General features: G+C 44.9%; 1 protein-coding gene across 1 annotated transcript in view; it reads left to right on the plus strand.

The window, feature by feature from the left end:
* The window catches only part of LOC144151507 (uncharacterized), a 119,603-nt gene that overhangs the window by 85,565 nt on the left and 16,649 nt on the right, over positions 1 to 17,389 (plus strand). The window contains exons 26-30 of the mRNA XM_077682582.1: positions 12,621 to 12,659; positions 13,419 to 13,457; positions 13,645 to 13,680; positions 13,852 to 13,914; positions 15,639 to 15,695. Coding sequence (XP_077538708.1) covers positions 12,621 to 12,659; positions 13,419 to 13,457; positions 13,645 to 13,680; positions 13,852 to 13,914; positions 15,639 to 15,695 — 234 coding nt within the window. The remainder of the gene's footprint in view (positions 1 to 12,620; positions 12,660 to 13,418; positions 13,458 to 13,644; positions 13,681 to 13,851; positions 13,915 to 15,638; positions 15,696 to 17,389) is intronic.

A 17,389-nucleotide genomic window follows, 5' to 3' on the forward strand; every position in this document is an offset into this window, starting at 1 on the left:
TATGCCTCATTCCATAAATGCCGAATTCCGGCCACATGTTCCCAGGATTCATAGATGATGTTTGTGTTAGCGCTACGTACCTAGATGCAAAGAATCTACAAAAACCTTTGTGCAACCTGTTTGTAACATTGGCCCACGGAAAACTGCGAAAGCAACGTATTTAAGTGCTCAAACTCTGAAACACTAGCACACCCTGTATGGACTTTTTAAGAGCCCGGAAAAGCGCGATATATTCTTTTATGTGTATATGCACACGGGGTTCGCCAAGAAGAGCGATTTCTGATTTTGCTGGCAACCAAGGTTGGGAGACTAACTTGGTCAGCCTCTGCCCCTCACGGACCCCAGAAGGCAGCTTGGCCTGGCCGCGGGCAAATAAAAAGGGTTCAGTTGAATGCGCAAAAGCAGACACGTGACTTTTTTCGAGACAACACAGCGTTCGCTCAATCTGAGTGTGTTCCAGATAATTCTATACCATTGACGACAGCACATCGGTTCTTAGGTGTTTTTCTTGACCCAAAGATGCCCTTCATTTAAAGTTGAACAACAGCTTCGTCTAGGTACCGATATGCGAATGACATAATTGATGGTCGCACTCACGCGCCACACACTCCTTTTAAGTGGTACTCCCGCACAGAAATTCATGAATTGGGGTGAACTGCTGTCAGTTTTGCACATTATTTAAATATACAGCATTGGCACCCGATGAACCGACACTGCCAGAGCTTCGTTATATGAAAATACCATAACATCGTTCCCCTACTCGCATCGGCTGCAGGAAAAACGCCTTTACCACAAAGTTCCAACCGATCCGGTCCTCCGCAGCTCCAGTCCACAATTTACCCTGAATTTCTTTCATACCTCCTATGCGTTAATCGCATTGCCCTCCTTCAAGACCCACCTCTTGGGCTCCACTCTGTTACCCTAAATGTCAACGGTTGTCGGTTTGTCTGCATACATAGCCGGTCCAATTCGATTTCTTGTGCTTTATTTGAACTATATCTTCTACTCTACTATGTTCTCTTATCCAGTCAGCTCATTTCCTGTCACTTAGTGTTAATCGAGACATTATTCCACTTCATCCCTCTTTATTTTTAGGAGACGAACCAGTGGTCACGAACAAACGTGTATTATCATATCTCGCCGGAGCCGATTTTTTAAATCTCATCTCGTACCACATGTAACTTTCGGAGGATCTCTCAGCATTAAGAGAGCTACCGAGGGTTATGCACCCATCATGGCCACCTTCATCCACCATTATGACCATCTTCATATTTTTAATATCAGAGCCCCTTACACCCATATATTAAGCTATTTTAGTATTAGGATCATACTCATAACATACACATTTTAGACACACTAAAATGACAGCGAAGGACCACTAAATATTATCTTGGCGCTCTTTGGCCTTGGCTGCCCTTGCGCCATAAACACCCACATACTACTACTATTCATTCCGTGGCCTATTGAGCCGATATAATTTTGCTTTAGTTGTTTAGTAAGGTGCCAAGTTTCGCCTCCATGTGTCATCACCGGCAGTGTGCACTGGTTTTGGAGTTCTTCTCAATTCATACCTATTCTGCACCAGATATCTCTCTAGCGGTTACAGTCAACACCAACCACCTGTCCCCGACGTATTTATAGTCTTTTGTTTCTTCCAGCGTTCTGTATCCTAATCTGAAAATGACGTTCTTGGCATGCTCATTATTTGATTAATTCACATTGATTTTAGCCCCACGGCCATGTCTTATGATTGTTCCTCAAGCGTTGTTTTCTTGCGATGTGCAGTCTCACTCAAGTCTGTCGTCTGTATACCCCAAATAGCTCAATTATTCTTCGTTTTTCATAATTTCATGTTTTTTGAGTGAAGCTACAGAAGTGCTGTGAATACTTTAGGTGAGATATCGCCCTGTCTTACTTTATCCTGCTCCTGCATTCCTTTTATATGTCTTCTAAAAGTTTCGTGTTGGTTTCCTTTAGTCCCAGTGTTTCTAGCATGGATGCGGTGATTACAGAATCAGATGCTTTCTCATAATCTGTGAGTGCCATGTAAAGGGGTTTACTATACTCTGCGAAAATTTCTATCACTTCATTGAAGGCACTGATGTGATCCATAGTTGAGTACCCTTTCCTAAACCCAGCCGGCTCTCTAAGGTGCTGGGAATCTGACTGTACCTTTGCGACTAAATGGAACTTTAGTAAACCGCTTGTAAAGACGCGAGAGCAGCCTGATGGGTCGGTAACCTTGAGGTCCATGGAATATCCCTTCTTAAGTATCAGCATAATGTTGGTGTTTTTCAGGTTATCGGCCCTTTTTGAGTAATCAAGCATTTCGAAAAGAGTGCCGCAATTTTTTTAGTTCGATATCTCCTACCTTCATCAAAAGATCCACGGTCATACCGTCGTCACCTGCAGCTTTAGCTATTTTCATCTTCCTGTTGAGTTGCTAGCGGAATATCACATTTTGATTGTGTGCTCTCAGACGTTTGCTCTGGTCTGATTTCGCTGGCTTGCAGCCTGGTCTAGAATCGTTCTAATTCCTTTTATTATCTCGTCCATGTTTCGCGTAATGTTACCCTGCCAGTCTCTGGGTGCGTAAATTCTATCTTTGCCGACGGCTAGCTTTCTGTTAGTTGCTTTCAAGCTTCACCCTATTTGCAGCACTTCCTCGATCACTGCTTATCTGCCGCTGGTCGTACTTCGGTTAATCAGTTTCGAAAGCTCGGTTAATTGAATCCGATTCGCGTAGTTGATACTTGGTAATTAGTTCCTTCGCTTTCTTAGTTGTACAGTTTGTTGCCTACATCTTGCTTCTCCAACAGCTGCTGCTGATTCACTAAGGGCCGATGTTAGGTTGTCATCTAGCTTGTCTACACTAACCAGGTTTTCCTGGCTGAAAAGCGAGAATTTGTTTTGAAGAGTTAATAAATTCCTTCAATTTGGCTTTCACGGACTCCATGTGGGGTTTATTAGTTTTCACGAGTTTCCTTCTGTTTCTATTGAGATTCAGTCTTAGCTTGCACCTAACCGTCCTGACTTCGCTGCTACGAATCTTGCTTTGCGCCCCTACCTCGTGCCCGATACCTGAGTAGTCACTTAAAATGAAGTCAATTTTCTTCGTGTTGTGCCATCGGGACATTTCCGTGCCCATTTCCCATTGTTTCGCTTGCACAACTGTGCGTTCACCAACCTCAGGTTATTTCTGAAGTTGTTGGGATCACCTATTACGACTTTACCCACTGATCTTACTCCCATTTCATTCTTACCGACCTCAGTGTGCGTCTCCAATCACAATAGTGAACGGTGCTGTTGTGTTCTTCATTGCCGACTTGGCTCCTCGTAGGTTTGTATGGCTTCCTTATCACAGGTGGTTGTTGACGCGTAGCCCTGTACTCTGTTTAACCTGTATTGCCTCTTTAGCTTGATCACAGCAGCCGAGACTCTCTCGCCAATGCCGTAATATTCCACGTTTCCTGCTGTTTCTCTGTGGATTGGAAATCCCACCTCGTGTTCTTTCCTTTCTTGTGGTCCACATTAGCAATACCTATGCCCTCTAGTGAGCTCGCTTAACCATTTCAATCTCATTCGTATACAACTGCCACAAGGCAAAATTAAGGTCTATCGCGTGTAATGTCATTCATTCAAAATGACAGTTGTTTGCTGCCACGCGAGGAAATGTAATGAAATTCGATGAGCATGACCTTTGGGACCTTCCCGCACGGGGCAGCTTAAGCAATCTTGGTGACGGTATTGGCGACACCGCGGACCCCGAGCATACATACTCATTGTGTAACTCACCATGGTAATGAGTTTTAAGGTAATGGGTAGAAATCTCAAACGGTGGCCATCGGACCCCTGGTCAAGCTCCGGCGGATGGGCTCTCTGTCTGTTTACCAGGCAGGGTGCTCCGGGACCTCTCTAGCTAACAGGGTAAGGCTCTAGAAGAAAGTACCCCCGTTCCCTGCTGTATACTGTAGCGTGTGGTATATTCTAAATCCCCCCAACCAAATGATGGAGCCCTGCAGAGGGCTCGCACCAAAATAATTGCTTTCCCACCACTTTCTGCTCAATAGCTTACAAGACCTGACAACTTCCCTCGTTTTCTCATAATAGAGTTCGTTGAGGAAGATGCACCAATCACCAGTTAATCAGTTTTTTTGGTAGCTAAGTTCATAGAGAGTGTAGTTGGCGCGAACTACAAAGCGAAGAAGCTAACATCAGGTGACATTCTTGTTGAAATGCAAAACAAAGAACAATCCAATAAACTCCTGAGTCAGATTGAGATGCACGATATCAAAGTATCTGCCACTCCACACCGAAGCATAAACAGCTCGCAAGTGAAATTTCTGAACCTCACCTGTTGCAAAAGACCGATTCTGACATCCTAGATGGCATGCGTGGCAAAGAGGTTAGTGCAGTCAGGAGAGTAATGATAAGGCGTGATGCAATGAAATACCCACGAAGCATGTGACTCTAGCGTTTTATCGGAGCACGGAGCACTCTAACCTTGTCAGTGACTGCATGATTCTGGCATTGCGAAGTTCGACAATACATCCCCAACCCACGCCGATGCTTCAAGTGCCAACGGTTTGGGCACAGTACAACCTCCTGCTGCGGACGTCTGACGTGCCCCAAGTTTGCAGCGCACAATCACCCGTTTGAAAACTGTACATCTGATGAGCTGAAATGTCCCAACTGTCAACAACCGCAAGCAGCCTATTCCAGAAAATGTGAAAAGTTCAAAGCAGACAATTTCTCCTAGCTATGCCAACGCAGCTCGCCGGTGGGTGGAGCCGCATCTGGTGTCGGTGGCGACCCAGTACAGGAGTGCTGACTTGGTCGTATCCTTGCCCCCCGCTGTGGTGCCCTCGGCAGCCCAAAACGTTGTCACACTGCCTGTCACTGCAGCAGCAGGGGCGGCAAAGACTTCTGGAGATGGTGCGGCCACTCCGGTGTCTGATGCACCCACCCTCAGTGGTCCTGAGCGGTTGGGGGACATGGACTCGGGGGGGCGGCTCAACTCTCCCCGTTTGCCGTGCCGCGTTCTGCGCCTCCAGCGCGCGCGGCCAACAAAGACACCAACCCTCTCGGAGCCCGCCCGAAGGAGCCTGACCCATCAGCTGCTCACGGGGCGCCCGTTGAGGAAATGGACTTAATGCTGTACCCTGTGGCACCAGAGCTGTCGATGGAGCGGCGCCCTTCAGTTGAGCGCAGAAAACAAATAACAAGAGTAACAGGTTCACCACGCAATAAATACCAAAACTGAAGAAAAAAACCAGCACAATCTTCCCAAAAACTAAATCTGTTGCAAAACATAATACAGTTGAATTGTAGGTGCCTGTTCAAAAATCTTGACATTTGCCAAATATTGTCGGAACACAAGCCATAGGTAATTTAAACACATCTGAATGCAAAACACACACACTTTATGACACAGTACACAGTTTTTAGAAAAGATAGAGATGGCTGCACTCACTCCTCCAGGGGTGTTGCCTTAGTCGTTCAAAAGTCGATTGCTTGTCATCAAATAAGCCTGCAAACTAACCTTGAAGCAGTTGCCATGAGAGCGATTACCTTTAATAAGCTAATATCTGCTTCTTTGTTGTATATACCCCCAGATTACCACCTCCAGGCTAATGAATTTGAAACTTTAGTTGACCAACTCCCGAAGCCTTTCCTACTTATGGGCGATTTTAATGCTCATCATCAACTGTGGGGTTCTGCACGTGGTGATACACGAGGAAGACTTATAGAAAAATTCTTGCTCTCTTCTGGCAACTGCTTATTTAACAAAAAGCTGCCGGCTTATAACAAAATAACCCACAACAATTACTCCGTGATCGATCTAGCAATAGGTTCCCCAACTCTCTTTCCATTAGTAGAGTGGAGTGTAACACCAAATGCCTACGGTAGTGACCATTTTCCTGTTGCATCAACCGCAAAAGATATCCCCACAATTCCAACTCACACACGATTTCGTGAAGAGGAAGCCGACTGTAAAGAATTCAGGGTGATGTTCCAACTGCCGTATGTCTCAAAAGAAAAGTTAGATATTGATGGAGTAACAGATACAAATACAGCACACATAATAGAGGCAGCACATTCCTGAATTCCCCAAACCTCTGGTAGAAACATCAACAAACGGAGGCCTTGGTGGGACGAGACGTGCAAGATAGCTCGCAAACAACAAAATAAAGCCTGAGCAGCCCTCAGAAGGTATTCAACTACTGAAAATCTCGTTGCCTTCAAACGCGCAATGGCAAAGGGCCACCGTATAGACGAGAGGCGAAAACTTACAGCTGGAAAACATTTCTTTCTTCTATCAACTCTTACACTGATACTCACAAAGGTTGGGAAAGAACTAGTGCACTACAAGGAAGAAACACAAACACCCTACCATTTGTTACACAGCCGGAGACACGCTTGAAGATCAAGCTAACGCCATTGGGCAACACTTTGAGAGCGTCTCCAGCTCTTCTCACCACACTGCACAATTCTTTGAACACAAAACGTTAATAAAACAGAAGCCTCTGCGGAAAAAGAAGGACCGCATGGGCTACACCTGCCCGTTCACGAAACATGAGTTTGCAGTTTGCAGAAGTGCTCTAGGAGCTGACAAAGTAACGTATGAAACGTGAAAACATATTCATCAAGACACTCAAGAAGCAATTCTTTTTTCATTCAATAAAATATGGCAAGCAGGATGCCTTCCCAGATCTTGGAAAAAATCCATTGTAGTTCCAATACTAAAAGAAGGGAAGGATACCTGTTTACATGCCAGGTACAGGCCGATTACATTACCAAGCTGTTTGTGCAAGCTTTTGGAGAAAATGATAAACAGACGCCTTGTTTATTTGTTACAACATAACGGGATTTTAGACAAGTGTCAAGCGGGCTTTCGCTCGGGAAGGTGTACAACGGATGCCCTTGTGGCCTTTGAGGCATATGCGCGTGACGCCTTCGTGCATAAACAACACTGCATGTCTATATTCTGTGACCTAGAAAAGGCATATGATACTACGTGGCGTTACGGTTTTCTACTCGATCTTTATTCATTCGGAATCTGTGGCAATATGTTAAATGTCATAGAAGACTATCTGACCAACAGGACATTCCGAGTGAGAATTGGCCACGTTGTATCGCGCGCTTTCGTTCAAGAAAACGGTGTACCTCAGGAAGGTGTCTTGAGTTGTTTACTTTTCATCGTGAAAATGAATTTTTTAAAAAAGTCCAACCCACTCTCTTTTACTCTGTATATGTGGACGATGTTCATATTTGTTTTAAATCTTGCAATATGGCCATTTGTGAGAGACAACTCCAACTTGGAGTGAACAGCCTCTCAAGGTGGGCAAATGCGAACGGTTTTAAATTTAACTGTGACAAAAGCAGGTGCGTACTTTTTACTAAGCTACGGGGCATGCAGGCAGATTCATGTGTGACTCTTGAAGAGAAGCCCATCCCGATAGCTAAAGAGCACAAATTTTTGCGAGTGCTACTGGATGACAAATTATCCTTTATTCCTGACATAAAACAATTACGAATAAAATGCACGAAAGCACTAAATATTCTAAAGATTCTGACACGTCAGTCATATGGCACGGACAAAGCATGCTTATAGAAAATTTTCAGCAGCCTCATAAGATAGGCTTGATTATGGTAGCCTAGTGTACCAGTCAGCCCCAAAAGCTGCTCTGAAAATACTGGACCCTGTCTATCATTTAGGCCTGCGGTTCGCGACGGGTGCTTTTCGTACGAGCCCGACAGAAAGTCTGTAGGTAGAATCTGACATGTGGTCATTGGAAAACCAGCGTGCTTACACCTCCTTGTTATATGCTGTAAAAACAATCTCAGTCATAAAGCACCCATCCAACCTTTTAATTCATGACACATCCACTGTATCTTTGTTCGTTAAGCGGCCGTTAGTTCCGCAGCCCTATGCAATTACAGTAAACCATGTAGCCTGCAACTTGGACATTTGCTTCAAAGACACATACAAAACATCTTTAGCTGATGATATAGCCCCATGGAGGCTATCGCCTGTAGCATGGGATATGTCTTTTGCAAGAATAAACAAAAACAAAGCACCTAGTGCCTTAATTCTACAGCATTTTCCAAGTCTTCAGCGTAAATATCAATGTGCAGAGTTCTATACACACGTCCAAAACAAATTCTGCAGTGTCATGTGCCGTACTTGGACCGAACCTCTGCGCTTCAAAAATCCTAACTCCTTGCAGTAGCATTTTCACAGGTGAAGTCCAAGCCATTGGACTGGCTATAGAACACAATACAGAACAAACTAGTTTGCTCGGTCATATACACTGATTCTCTCAGCGTGGTAATAGCCCTGTCCTTAGCAAAGCCGCATAAGAACGCAGTTTTCAATTCGCGCATGCACGCTATCATGACAGCATATTCGATGGGGTTCAAAATTACTGCCTACTGGATCCCTGGTCATTGTAGAATAGCAGGAAATGAGGCTACTGATAAAGAGGCAGCTCTCGCTGCTCGTTGTAGAGATGTGGACATAATGTCAGTGCCTTACTGTGACCTGAAATCGCTCGTTACAAGGAAACTCCGGGAACGCTGGCACAAACACTGGGACACGCAAACAGAAAACAACTCCTTACAATAAACCACACATAGGTTGACACACAACTGAAAAACTACACAGGTCTGTAGAAGTTGCTTCGTGTCGTTTAGGGATAGGGCACACACATGGCACACATGGATCCCTCTTAAATGGAACACCACGACCGACATGTGACAAATGTGGAGGAGATCTTTCTGTATTCCATATCCTAATTGAATGTAAGTCAGTCGAAACAATCAAAGACACTTCGCTAGTATGTACACACAACACATACCGCTACACCATGCGCACTTTCTCTCGGATGAAGGAAGAATCAGCCTCAAAAAAGTGTTAGACTACTTAGCCGAGGTTGATTTTTAATAAAAATTTCTTATCGCACATGACCCCAGCTTGTCCGTCAGTAATGAGGACACTGCTGCGGTACTTTTCCATGACACTCATGGGCCTCATCCTTTTTTCCTAGGCAAAAACTTCCCGAGGCACCCTGAGTTTTAGCCGAAATCTTTTGAATACTCTCAGAACTAGTTTTATTCACTTTTTACTGACAATCATTGGCTCTCTACACCAATTTTACATAACTAACTTTTAACGAAAGCATTCAGCATATAACTCACATGCCCCATTAACACCCTTGTTTTGGCCATCTTTGGCCTAGATGCCTATGCACCATTAAGCACAATAGTCGACATTAGTGACCTAATGAGTTTGCGGAACCCATTCGACAACGTTCTTCGACCACATGTATTATCTCGGCACCAGAGACTCGGCGGAAATGCTAAATGCTAACGGCGGAAATGTTGTAGCGTTATAAAACTTTGAGCGATGCTACCTGTATCACAGTTGGCAGTCGTCCTATTCCTAGCCCGGTATGGGCGCGGCGTTTGACGTAGCGCCGAACTTGATTAGAGTGGAGTTCTACGTTCTACCCTACGTAACTTAGTGTCCGATGTTGCGGTAGGCCTTCTTTAGCTTTGCCAATAATCTTTGACCCCTGCCTAGGTAATATACTCCGTTTTTTTTTAAATCTACCCGCGCTGACTGGGTCGGTAGAGTTTGTACTTACTGCAGGCTGTTAATATTGCGCCTGGACCAGCGGTCTAATTATACGGCCTTTCCTTGCTTCTAAGTGCCTGTTATGTTGCAGAGGAAGGCTTTGTAATCTATTTCAGCTGCTTAAAGTCTCCGCTGAACGAATTACTTGCGTGTTCTGCGATTTTGCACAGGCAGCTTCGCCGAATAGGGATATGGTGCCTTTCTTTGTTTACATTTGGCATTTTGGCTGTAATTTCCATATATGCACCTAGCGAGCTAATTTAACTTGTCAAACCACCGGAACAGCCACTTGATAATGCGAGTGGGGCCTTTAAATAGGCTTGTAAATAGGCTTGTTTTACTTGCGTTAACACCAAGTGTGACTCAACGCGGCCACGCCACACCGAAAAAAGAAAACGTTTATAGCAGTAAGCCTTCCACTACTAGGAGGTTCAAATTTGACACAAGGGCACTCTAGAACTTCGTGAAAGAGGAGTGCGAAAGGATTAGGACTTAATAGCAGATTCCCGGTCGAAAGTTTCAGAATTACCGCAGCTCCGTCGAAACACGTCCTCCGTGAAGGGAAGCTTCTCGAAGCTACTGTACGTGTTTACACGTGACAAACATCCAAGCGCGCTTTGTGCGCCGCCAACCTCTCAACCACGCCTCCTCTAGAAGCACCCGCAACGCTCAGAACGGCCTTCGCTTCTCGAGCAACATCGCAAAAGACCATTATACCTTTCATTATTTCAGCAGAAGAGTCAGCGGGTTAAATCAAAGTGCTTTGATCTCTTTCTTTCGGCGTATTTTTTTTTTCAAAACTAACTCTTTATTGAACCTGATGGTACTATCAACCAACGTTGATGTTGCACAAGTCCGGGGGGAAGATATAGGTCAGTCTGTCGTTCGTATCCAGCCGGTGTCTGCAATATTCTTTTTCTTCTTATCTTCGGTCTTCTCTTCCTGCGGGACTTCGCCTTTCTTCTGACTTTTGATTTGTGTTTCTTCATCATAACTACGTAAGGTGATGAGTCAAAAGCATAACATTTCTTGTAGTTCAAAGTGCGCCCTGACTTAAGGCGTAGTTTCATTGACGTTTTGCCTTTGTACCCGTTGCACCGGTTGAAACCATGAATCTTTGCATCTTGTTCAGTGTAAACGACCCCGGTTCCACGTTCTCCAGGTTTCTTTGATTTGCTAACACGTTTATTAGCCTCCGTGATCGTCGATGTCATCATGTTGGCGGCAGCATGTTTGCCCGGCCTCTTTTTTGGAGGGGCGAAAGGGTGGTCTTTTGTAGGGTCCCTCAATCCGTTTTCAGTGTGTGCGGTTGTCGAGTGGCCAGTCTTTACGAGCAGAGTGTTCGAACAGTTCGTATCTTGCAGCCCTGCCATCGTGCAGTAGTAGCTGCTTAGTCGAAACATGGTCAGGCTTGCTTCGTGGTGTCTCTCTACTGTCGTACGTTGAAGTTGTCTCGATTGTTTCGTTTAGCCCATCGTCATGTAGTCGCACAGATGCCTAATCATAAAGATCCTTGCTCATAAGTTCTGCACAATAGCTTCTGGTGGCAGGGAAGATCTCAAGCCCTTCTTGCACGCAGGATCCGCCAGTGATGCCTTCCGAAGCCGGGCCGTTATCGTCATACACGATATCCTATTCCGGCGCTGATGCGGCTGACTTGGGTAGCTGCGAGACTTTATGAATTTCTCTTCGTTGTAGATAGAGCGAATGCGGTATCACGGAGTCTTGAGGTCTTAGCGAAGGTTGCAAAAATGTCTGGCGTATCTAAAGCACTGTCTCAGCCGAGTTGTCATTCATAGAGGCGCTTGTCGTCGGGGCTGGGGATGTAGCCAAGCTTGAAGGTTTTGCGGGTTGACAACAGACTATCGAAATTCCCATCGAAGTCATTGAAGTATGTTGGTTCTCGTGGGTCCTGGTCTCCTTCCCAGGTTCCTTTCTGTCGCTGGTAAGACTAAGTTCATATTTTGGTAGGTGTGGCCTTTTTTCTTTTTCTGCTAGATGTGGCTCCTTAGGGGTGCCTCCATTTCGTCCTTGAAGTCGTATTTCCAGTAAGGCCATAATTCTGTTCGCTTCTTTCACCGACTCTAGAGCGTCGTCGTGTTGGCCGTCAAGTTCGGCTCCACTAACCAGTGCTTCCAGCTGCTCCTTATTGATTCTCTCAAGTCGGTCGGCGCTTTGCTGGAGCCTGGCTAATGAAACAGCGGCCTCGACATCTTTTGCTTCTTTAAGAGTGGGCGTCAATCAGCGATAAGCTTCCGATTGAAATCAAGAAGGCTTCTCTGAGCAATCTGCAGCCGGTTCCGTTGTCTCGGTGCCTCCTCCTCGCTTCGGGGTGAGCATGGCGGTGGAAGAATTGAATTCCGCTGCATGGCTCACCTCGACGTGTCGCTAGACGTCCCGCATTCCGGCACCATGTGGAAGAACGTCCAGGGAGGCAAGCGAGGAGGTCGTCGTCGATAGAAACAGCAAATATATTCACATTATCTACTGGGAACCGTCTTTCATGCAGCCATCTCGTCGCATCGCCTAGTCGTCTTTGCCTTCTTCATCGCCTATGCGTGAGCTAGGTGCCTGCGTCGTCTTTGTCGTCATTAACAGTTCTAACAGAACCTAACCTTAGGCTTCCTCGGGAGCGATGGCGTAACTGAGAACTCAAGACCAAGACACTCTGTTCCGCTGCTCGAGCAAAGGGCATGTATTGGTATCTCTGATGCGGTGTCGATTTAAACATTATGGTAGTCCACGCGTTTAAGAATAGGCGCCTTTTTCACCGCTCACACAGAAAATTTTGTAACGTCTAATTGATTCTAAGCATACCTGCATATTTTACTGTAAACCGAATAATGAGCACATAACAAATCTTGAATTCTTCGGCCACTTTTGAAGGTGAGCCATTTGCATCTACGTACAACGAATACTACATATTGTGTGCTCACGGTTTGAAGGTACAAGGTATTTCCGTTTATGGTTTCCTTTACAGAGACTCCGAGAACATCACCCAGCGCAAAGTCATCCACAGGTAAACTGAACAAGTCGACGACAGGTAGCTTCCCCAAAAGACCTTATTTTAGGGGTCGCTAGAAGCAACTTTTACAACCCTGTTAAGAGCATACCCATCTTTCAGGACAAGCATAGTAAATGACACTGGAAGAATTCAATGTCGAAACATTTCAGCAATAATCTTGATTTAAGCTTTTCCACAGATTATAAATCCAGAAATTCTTTGACTGTGCATTTCCACAGACTATGGATTTGACTCGTTCGTTACGAGGAGTTAAATATCGTCCACACCTCCTCGAAAGTGCTGTCGCGAAAAAATCCTTTTGCTGTGTAAAGGCGGCCCCATCTATAGGGAGGAAATGAGGCTTCTGTAAAATAATGCAGAGAGCATCCCCCCCCCTGATTTAACAGCGTTTGTGTTCTTACATAACAGCTTCTTAGCTGCAAAAATTACTGTGGCTTAGCAGGCACAGAACCCCTGCTTATGGAAGTGTACTTTCAGAAAAACAAATTACGCAGCAGAAACCATGCAAGCAATAATGTTAACACTGAAGAGTGCCACCACTTCGATAATTTCCTAATGTATTGCCATATCTAGACGCAATTAAAACACGTGCTTTTGTATAGCTCAAAGCTTGGGGGCACGGTGTGGTGTATTGCGCTGGAAAAAAAAGCCTTGCAATGCAGGAGCGATTTGTGTATATTTAATGGTTTTCTTCCCTTTTCCATGCCCTGCGGTATATTTTAATGCGTGTATGCTAACTTTTTTATATTTTAGGGAGAGACTGGTGGGATGACACAACAAAACCAAGCTCCGGTAAGCGCCGCTTGGCCTTCTTCTTCGTGCTCTTTCTTTTATGTATAATAGCGTGTGCTCCAGCGTGCGGTGTTAGTGTACTTCCATAGGTCGCACAATGTGTCCTTTGTCCCAATGAAACGCGTATTCACGTGTTGCAAACTGTTCAATGCTTTCAATAAAGCAAGTTGTATTTTTATTTCACTAGGAACTACCCCCTGGTGGGAACTTACGGCTGGAAATGGTACGTATAACCCAGCCCATTGGTGCACGTTAGGGGACACTATGGTGCTGCACGTAAATTCACTTGATGCACTACCTAATTTTCTGGCTGCATTTTTGGTGAAAATAGAATAAACGTTTCTGCTCTTTATCAGTTAAGTTCAAAATTTTCTATTCACTCTGTCGTTTTCAGGCACACTGCGAACAACTCCTAGCTCCAAATCATCCGACGGTGGAGACACAACGCCGAGCAAAGGTGTGTTTTCAACTGATGCCAGTGTTCTTTAAACACCCCAATCACGCGCCACCTACGGTGCACTTAGTCACCTAAGAATAGCTCCAGTTCACTCGTAGATGTATTGGCACTCATGATTACGGTCTTCAAGCAATGACGTGCAGCAACACGAACGAAAACGGGGGAAAAAACGTCCTACAGGACTGCGTCTTTAGAAAAGATGAATGCGTCTTTCAAATCTTTCTCTTTCGTCTTTCAAAATCAAATCTTTCTCCCATAGAACCTGAGTCCGTCACATCCGAAATCCGGAATGGCGCAGTAAGATAGACGTGGTCTTTATGTCGGGAAGGACGCAGGTTATATTCCGACCACGGAAAGCGTTTTGTTGTGTTAAGCCGCTTGATGTGCCTTCGCGTATCGTCGTCATTCTTTATTGTAACCCTGTCTCTAAAGTTTGCTTTCCTGAACGGCTTTATGTAGGGACAACGAAAGCCATTGGTCAGGGATAAAAGCCTCGCTGCATAACGATGGAGTGAGTTTTAACGCGATGCCGTTATTAGGATCATTCAATTCTTCCGTGGCTGTTAGCCGTTCGCTGGTAGCCGGATTCTACTGCTGAAGTAGAGAGAGGCAAAATACTCGTCGGAATCTTGAACACACGGAAGATCAACTGAAATATTGCAAAGGAGGACCACGATACTACGCCGGGGCGATAGAAAAGTTGTGTGAATTCAGCAGGCGCTGCTACTGCTACTATGCTCGGTCGTACAATGCTGGGAAGACCGTCGCTAGACATGCCCTCAACTGACGTTAATATACCAAAGCGGTTCCTTCATTGGAAATATGCTGGCACTAATATTGTGTCGCCTAACTAAACATTGTACAGAATATAATGTGAGTGTCTCGAAATGTGAGTGTCTCATCAATCGTCGATGGCAATACCAGTACTGGCCACGATATTGGAGAATAGGGAGTTTGAAACACTGACACTCTTGCCTTTTTGCTCAAAGTCGCCTACACTAAGGACGCTCAACTTTTGGGGCCGATGTCTTAAGCCACACCACCGTATCTGGCGTCCATTTTTTTCTGTGCCACCTCGATTTAAAACCGTTGGCGCCAGAAATACTCTTTCTCTGGCCTTACTTGATTGAAAGGCAAAAATTGTAAATGTAGAAACTCTTTTCAAAAATGCTCTCTTGGTGTCGACGTAAGGCTACCGCATCGTACATCTTGAGACCTTAACGTAGATGTCACCTACTTTATTTTTGCGATTTTATCTTGTATCCTAGATTTTTGCCGTAGCCGGGATATTTAAATTTCTCTAAGAGGTAGCAGAAGAAATTTTCCCCAAAAATTACGAGATTGAAAAGTGTAATGAAGTGATCGACCATAAATTTTAGAGCTTAATGTGAGATGGTCGAGATTAGCGAATTGGACGTTTGACGTGGAATCTCCAATTACGTCTGCTGCGACTTTTTGCTAAACGGTGCCTCAGCCTCCTTAGCATATACATACAAGAACACCCCTTTAATGTGTTCACGGCTGGCTCTTTTCGTCAAATAGAAGCAATATAAGCACTTGTAATCCAATTAAACGCAGCTGAAATGCTGTAGCCTAAACATTTTTTTCTATACAAGATCACGGCGTGACTTAAGGATAACATTAGCATTGGTAAGATTGGCTGGGAATTAGATGGACTTATCAATATCAATTCCAATGTTTTCTTTTCATGTTGTCATTTTCAGTGCCTCCGACAGAGATAACCACCAAGTCATCAGGAGAAGAGACGACACCGAGGAAAGGTGTGTTTCCAACTGATGCAAAAGTTTTCCTCCTGTTTTTTACATCGCTATCAACACACCATTTATCAAATTTACCAATAAAACATGCTTTAACCAGCCATTTCCATTCCGAGGAAACTTTTCGTGATTCCATTCCTTTAAATTCCTCGGTATTGCAGACTTTAGCCCATTCCCATTCCTGGAATAGACGGGCAGTTCAATTCCATTCCTTTAATTCCTCAACGTAAAAACTGCCTCAGGCGCTCTATCGAGCTATCGAGGAACCCAGCATGAATGTGACGTTATCATAAGCGTTTAAAAGTGCCAAAGTATGCAAAATGTGTCACTTGTCACTGATTTTGGAGATGGTAACAGCGTGGTTACATATCCCGGGCAGAACAACTACCCTTCTACTGCAAGCATTTACCACCACCGTTTCCTAACGAAAGTAGAGGAAAGTGCCAACGCTAAAAGTTTGTCCAAATTTCGCTGGAAGTGTATCCAAGCGATCGCTAAGCATTCAAACTCGCAAATCGCAAGCGAACAACGAACCAATGAAACAATTTCTCGCGCACAAGTAACGCATCTACGAATGATTTAAATGTACATGGTTACGTAGTTTATGAGAGAAAGATACACTATTGCGCTATGTCTTCAGGGTCAGAAGACGGAGTGCACTCCGTCTTCAGAAGTCTTATTTACAACTGTTCTTTTTTCGCGATTTTCAAGTAACATTTTTGACACAATGGAAGCCCGGTTTAAGAGAGAGAGAGAGATGGGAAGACTATTTGCGGTCCCCGGCTTCACGCACGCGCCGTGTGTCCAGAGATGTTATCAGAGCGTTTCGGTAGAGCAGCCGGTATAAATGGAAATGTATTAGTTTTTTTTTCACATAACGCCATCGGCCCCATTAAGAAAGCTTTCACGCTGAATGGGGCAGTGTGACACTGCCCCTTTTTGCATAATCAGTAGCTGGATCCCGCTACTCATTTCGGGGTTTGCATGTTCGCATGTTTTAACGGTTTTTTCTTGCGCTACGCGAGGTGAAGCAGGTGTTACGTTGATGCATGCTTTTTCCGTTTTGTTGCACAGTCTCTCGCGTGCTACCTTGCGATCTGCTTTGCATACCGTCATACCAGCGTAGTCTGTGGATAGCTCACAGGCATGTCGCGCGGAGCTTTCGCACATGTACACGCATTCTAAATGCTTACTTGAATGATCTCAAGTGAATTTACAGCATTGAGCACTAATGCTTCTGTACTAACGCAAGAGGCGGGAAGGCAGCGTCACGGAACACCGTTAACAGTTTTGCATTCACAGTAGGAAAATCGCCACCGCTTCCAAGTTGACCTCCATTTCGCTTGTTTATTGCCCTGGCACTACCTCAGCCCAATCCGTTCAATACACGGCTTCATTTGACCCCCTCATTTAAAGTGACACATCCATATCGTGACGAGAGTCCTGGAAAAATAAAGAAGTATGGTCACGCAGTTTGTTTCCGTGAACGCGCAACCAATATGCACGAGGACCTGATCAAAAATTTTATATGAGGCCTCCCAACCTGAATAGTGGCGATGCTCCATCACGCCGACTACTAAGGCTTCAGTAATGAGGTACGTTTGTACCCTTGGTGCAAAGGCCACGTGCACAGAAACACAGAGCAACCAATCCACGAGCCAGTTTGGAACTTCTGCAGGAGGTTGCCGCACTTTCGC

This window comes from Haemaphysalis longicornis, unplaced genomic scaffold (genome assembly GCF_048455015.1).
Source record: "Haemaphysalis longicornis isolate Haplotype H1 unplaced genomic scaffold, Haemaphysalis longicornis Haplotype H1 scaffold_9, whole genome shotgun sequence".
Classification (NCBI taxonomy): Eukaryota; Metazoa; Arthropoda; class Arachnida; order Ixodida; family Ixodidae; genus Haemaphysalis; species Haemaphysalis longicornis.